This window comes from Molossus molossus, unplaced genomic scaffold (assembly GCF_014108415.1).
Source record: "Molossus molossus isolate mMolMol1 unplaced genomic scaffold, mMolMol1.p scaffold_m16_p_2, whole genome shotgun sequence".
Lineage (NCBI taxonomy): Eukaryota > Metazoa > Chordata > Mammalia > Chiroptera > Molossidae > Molossus > Molossus molossus.
The window spans coordinates 974,784-980,867 of NW_023425355.1; the positions used below are offsets into that span (position 1 = coordinate 974,784).

At 41.0% G+C, this 6,084-nt stretch overlaps 1 protein-coding gene across 1 annotated transcript; it reads left to right on the plus strand.

Annotated features, from left to right (window-relative positions):
- The first annotated feature begins 212 nt into the window (after nt 1-212).
- LOC118635259 (protein FAM236D-like) lies at nt 213-950 on the plus strand. Its single transcript, XM_036270048.1, has 3 exons — nt 213-352; nt 565-728; nt 848-950. Exons 1-3 carry the CDS (start codon nt 317-319, stop codon nt 903-905), a joined length of 258 nt encoding a protein of 85 aa, XP_036125941.1. The 5' UTR covers nt 213-316; the 3' UTR covers nt 906-950.
- The last annotated feature ends 5,134 nt before the right edge of the window (nt 951-6,084 follow it).

The following is a 6,084-nucleotide window of genomic DNA, read 5'->3' on the forward strand; positions in this document are numbered from 1 at the left end:
AGCTGGTTTGAGTCTGCTGGGAGGTTCAGAGGAAAGAAGAGAAAGGAAAGAAAGGACAAATGACAAAGAGACTGGGGGGTGGGAGTAACAGACACAGGAACAGAGCGGATGTCCTATACCAGAAATGTATCCACTGCTTGAGCACAGTGCACTGGGCTGTAGGAGGGAGGAGAGACAGGGCGGGGCCAGAGGGGCTGAAGGGGAGTGGAGGACACCGGCCCTCTGACTCTTTGCACCCAGCAGAGTGAGAAGCTTAGCTGGTCTCTTCAAGGAAGTCCTGTTGGTCACTAGGAGCACATCACGCTCTCTTGGAACCATGATCTTCACTCCTTTCCTTCCGCCTCCTGACCTGGTGAGTCCGATTTCCCTCTGTTGTCCTGCGATGTCAGCCCCAGAGGCCTGGGGCTTGGTCTGTAGCAGTCAATGCTGTATCCACAGCACCTAAAGCAGGGCTGGGGATACTCATAACACTTGTTGAATGAGGTGATGAATGTTAGGGGAGACAGAGCCCAAAAGGATAAGGCTACTTAGTGTTTCTTTGGTTTTGTTTTCTTTTCTTTTCAGAACCTGAAAGGCCAGCCTAAAGTCACCAAGGAATGTGCTGTTTTCTCTGACACGGTGGAGCGCTCATCCAATGGCACAGGCCTACCCAGGGCGTCTGCTGGTCCCCAAGGGTCTTGGAGGAGCTGGTTCCAGAGAGTCCTGGCATTTTTCACCAAGTCTTTCAGGTGAGAGCTTGGAGCCAGCCTCTGCCGCCCCCTCCTTTCCACCCGAAGGGCCTGCGGACCAGGCCTGACTTCCCCAGGGTTCCCAAGGGTCCAGTGCTCATTCTGCTTTGCCGTTGCAGGGGAGGATACCGGACACTCGGAAGCCAAGACCACGTTGCCACAGACACAGACCCCTGAATGCTGGCCAGGCCTCCTGTGCTGCCACATGCCCCTGCTTTCCCCAGCCGCTGGGCCTGAAATAAATGTGGTATGCTTGACTGCTTTTGCTTCAATTTTTAACAATGTAACTTTCAACACCGACCTCCGGTGATTTTGAGCTTGTCATTTGTGGTGGGGATAGTGGCCGAGGGAGGGAGCTCTCATCTTACTTATTCCTGCAAGGCTGTACAGCCTGTTTTGTGGGGCAGTGCCGCTGGTTCCGCAGTCATAGTTGCAACAGACTTCAGCTAATGAAGTGTGGATTTTCCACAGCATACAGGTGTCCCAGATAAGGATAATGACTACAAGAATGAGGGGGGAATAATAACTCTTTCTCCCCAACACCATACACAGTCTTCTTATTTGAGAACAACTGGGCAGTGTTTATATGGAGGGGAGCACGTGTGGAAAAAGTATTTCTGGATCCTAAGAAAATCTGTTAGGCCTGTATACACTTCGTCAGTTCCCAGACCCCTGCTCCACCACAAGACAGAACCCCTCTAACAGAAAACTTCGTCTCTAAGGATATCTTGTTCATTTTCATATGATGAGGATTTTTTTCCCCTTCCTAAGGTGACTTTGGTATGTGCCACAACATAATGTCAGCTGGGAAAGTCTATCCAGTGGGGCTGGAGCATATTTGTCCCTTTAACCTCACAACACGTGGTGGCTCTGTTACCTATTGCAGCAGCAAGAATCACCAGGCCAATGGACAAAGGTACAGGATGTTCTCTTTCAGATCAAAGATCCTAATTAGCACACAGGAACACCAGGAAGCTACAACTTCATGCTCCACAGGGAACCAATGGTCCATTTCTTGTAAATCACTGAAGAAAGGGGTCCAACAAAGAATAAGATGGGTGCATGCTCAGTGAAGTAGGGAAGGTGCTTGCCTGTTAGTCTAATCTAGGAACAAAAATAATTGGTGAGGAGGGCAGAGCCTCTACAAGCACATGAAATCCTTAAGGTTTAATTGGTTAAGCTCCTAGTTATAACTGCAAGACAAAAATTCTCACTCTCTTGCTTGTTCTCTTGTGCTCCTGTCTCTCTCTTGCTCTGTGACTTTCAGTCACCCATGCACTAGCCTATCATGTGGCCTTAGCAGCCACATGGCCCATGACCATGCAGATCCCACATGGAGGATGCTGAACTGGACTTTAATATGGAGCAGAGACTCTGGGCAGTGGCTTTAGTCCTAGCCCCACTGAAGACATGTTTGTACTTCTTCCATGACAAGTTGGAGGGAGATTGGATCTTGGAAGGGAACCCCCTTAATTTTACATCAACAATAAAGCTTTCCACAATACTTCATGGTCCCATGGGGGCTTTAGGAAATTATTTTTCTGGGGTACCTCAAGAGCTCCACTTCCACAAGTAACAGGTGGGGACACAGAGTGCACCCCCTCAATAACAGTAGTAGAACAGCATAATGGTGAGAGAATGCACAGTGATTTCAGGTAACTGCAAAAAATTTCAAGATAGCTAAAGCCTAGGGATATAGTAGAGACTGGAGAGAGATGCAGCTGGATATATACACACAGCCTAGGTCACAGTGCCATGTATAGATTTTGGATTTCCCTTAAAGGCTATATGAATCCATGGGAGAATTTTAAGTTGGGGAGTAACAGAGCCAAATTGGCATTTTAAAGGTGAATTTGGGAGTAATATGAAAATGAAGAACAAATCTGCAAAGAGACCACTTAAGAAGCTGTTATTATATTTCAGGGAGATACTATGGCAGTGACAGTGGGGATCAAGATGAGAGAATGGATCAGATATTTAGAAACTAGAATCTATAGATCTTGGTGACAATTTTGAAATGCAGGAAGGAGGTATTAGAGAAAAAAAGGAGTCAATGACTGGGCCCTGGTTTGGGTGAGTGGGCAGTGAGTGGTACCATTCACAGAGGGAACACTGGAGAAAGACTAAGTTTGGCAGGAAAAAAATTACACATTCACAAAGAAGTGCAAAAAAGCAACCTAGTATCTTAGACTTATACAGTAGATCATGCCTACTTTCTTATTTAATCCTGGTACTTAGGGAGATGAAAAACAGGATCATAGAGCTGAAGAAGTTTACCCAAAGTTATACAACCAATAAGTGAGAGTCTACACTACAACCCAAGATCACTGTTCATTACACTTCTTCAAAGTTACTGTGCAAAAATACTTTGAGGTAAGCAGGAAGAACACTTTAAAAATTAGTAAAGATGAATAGATAAAGAAAAAGGGGGACTCTGGACTTTTAGGGCAGGTTTCCCAAATAATGTTTTCTTTAAGTCTGCCTGGATGAAAGATACAGATATGAAAAATGTTTAGTAGCAACACATTTGGTTTATTTAATTGAATGATACATTATGTAAAGTAAGGAAGAAAACAACTTGGTACTTTTGCCAAAATCTCTCACTGGTTTCTTGGTTTGTCTTAATCATGCTAGGGTTGTCTTCAATAACTGTTGGGGGAACATGGGACTAGTGTTGAATGGTCCATGCTCTAGCATTTCTCATAGTCTAGTGAGGAAGAGAAACACCTAATTATAATATAGAATGAATGTAAAATCCAGAAACAGATTAAAAAAATAAACTATTTTGGAATAATTTATGTTCACAGAAGAGTTGCAAAGGTAAGTATATAGAAGTCTTGTGTAACTATCACCTAGTTTTAGTTTTCCCTGTTATCATCTTACATCATGACAGTACATTTGTCAGAACTAAGAAACCAGCATTAGTATTTTACTATTAACTAAACCCTGAACTTTATTTGGATTTCACCAATTTTTCCATTAATGTCCAATTTTTTCTTTTTTTGGTTCTGGGGTCCAAACTAGCGTTCCCCATTGCATTTTTTTAAATCATTGCATTTATTTGTCCTCTGATCTGTGACAGCTTCTCTATCTTTCATAGTTTTTCTGGAAACATAGACTTTTGAAAATATTACATGTAATGTATATACCATATTACATGTGTTTTTTACAGAGTGAATCTATTTGATTACCTTTTCTGATATATGCTAAAGGCACAAGTATATTCAGTGAAAATCAGAGACATGAAACATCCAAGGCAATGCATCAAAGATGAATTATACAAGGATTGCTGGATATGCTGCACTAATGCACTCTGTTCAGAGCAATTTTGCACAGTGCATTGAACTATGCATTGTCATCAGTAATAAACATTAAACATATCATGCATTATAATGTAATTATTATGTATAGTTGCCTATGTTTCTAAATTCTATTGCTAGCCTATACAAAGTACTAATTTGTAAATTTAACATCATCCCAATAAAAATATCAACAGAGACCAGCCAGTTTGGCTCAGTGGATTGAGTGTCGTCCCATAGACAGAGAGGTACCGAGTGGTTCGATTCCTGGTCAAGGCACATACCTGGGTTGCAGGCTCAATCCCCAGCAGGGGGTATGCAGGAGGCAGCCAATTGATGTTTCTCTCTCACATCAATGTTTTCATTTCTCTCTGTACAAAATCAATAAAAACATATTTTAAAAAATCAATAGAATCTATTTTTAATTATACAATTGATTATATGGAACAATAAATCAATAAAAATAACTAGGAAATTCTGAAACAGAATTGTTGTGGGTAGCTCTACCAGGTATTCAAACATTTTAAAGCTTCAAAATTTTAAAACAAAGGGTACTGGCACATGAACAGACATACATACCAATCATAAGTAGAAACAAATATTAAAATTTAAGGTATGATATGGGCAAAAGAAAGATAAAAGGTTTTCAAATTGAGAATGAAGAAGTAAATATGTCACTTTTTGCAGATGACACAATTTTTTATATAAAAAACACTAAAAACTCCACCAAAAAACTCTTAGAAACAATAAACAAATGCAGTAAAGTTGCAGGATACAAAATAAATGTACAAAAATTCATTGCATCTCTATATAATAATGATGAAATTCCAGAAAAAGAAATGAAAAAGCAATTCCTTTTTCAGTTGCAACAAAAAGAATAAAATACCTAGCCAGCCGGTGTGGCTCAGTGGTTGAGCGTTGACCCATGCACCAAGAGGTCTCGGGTGGATTCCTGGTCAGGGCACATGCCCAGGTTGGGGGTCAAATCCCCAGGGCGGGGCATGCAGGAGGTGGCCAATCGATGTTCTCTCTCATCGATGTTTCTATTTCTCTCTCCCTCTCCCTTCCTCTCTCTCTAAAAAAAAAACAATAAAGAAAAAATAATAAAATAAAATAGCTAGGAATAAACTTAACAGAGTATGAGAAAAACTTATACACTGAAAACTGTAAGATGGTATTAAAAGAGATTGAAGAAGACAAATAAATGGAAGGATATTCCATGTTCAGGGATTGGAAGAATCAAAATATTTAAAATAGCCATATTGCCCTGGCCGGTTTGGCTCAGCGGTTAGAGTGTCGGCCTGCGGTACAGAGAGACCCGGGTTCGGTTCCCGCTAAGGGCACGTACCTCGGTTGCAGTTTGTCCCCGGCCCTGGTTGGTCGTGTGGGTGGCAGCCACTCGATGTGTCCCTTCACATCGATGTTTCTCTCTCTCTCTCTTCCTCTCTCTCCCTCCCACTCTATAAAAAAAAAAAAAAAATAAAATAGCCATATTACCCAAAGCAATATACAGATTTATTGCAATCCCCATCAAAATCCCAGTGGCATTTTTAAATAAATAGGACAAAAAATAATCAGATTTGTATGGAACCACAAAATACCTCAGAGTCACAGCAATCCTGAATGAAGCCAGAGATATCAGACTCCCTGAGTTAAAATTATACTGTAAAATGACAAAAAAAAAAAAAAAAAAGGGTATTGGCAGAAAAACAGTCACACAGACCAGTGGAACTGAACTGAGAGCCCAGAATTGAGAGCCCACATGTATATGGACAAATAATTTTCGACAAAGGAGCCAAAAACATAAAATGAAGAAAAAAAAGCTTCTTCAATAAATGGTAAATGGTAAAAGGAAAATCAGAAAGCCACATACAAAAGAAAAGAATGAAACTAGACTGATATTTGGTCCCATACACAAAAATTAACTCCAAATGAATCAAAGATCTAAATATAAGGCCTGAGCCCTGGCTGGTTTGGCTCAGCAGTTAGAGCATCAGCTTGTTAGTTAATCTTCATGTGCCTTAGTTTCTTTATCTCTAAAATGGGGTTAATATTAT

What these genes read in the sequence shown, in the direction of transcription:
- LOC118635259 (XM_036270048.1), top strand. Translation starts at nt 317, where the DNA reads ATGATCTTCACTCCTTTCCTTCCGCCTCCTGACCTG. An exon ending in TCCTTCCGCCTCCTGACCTG is followed by an intron (nt 353 to 564) that starts GTGAGTCCGATT and finishes TTTTCTTTTCAG; the next exon opens with AACCTGAAAGGCCAGCCTAA. An exon ending in TTTTTCACCAAGTCTTTCAG is followed by an intron (nt 729 to 847) that starts GTGAGAGCTTGG and finishes TTGCCGTTGCAG; the next exon opens with GGGAGGATACCGGACACTCG.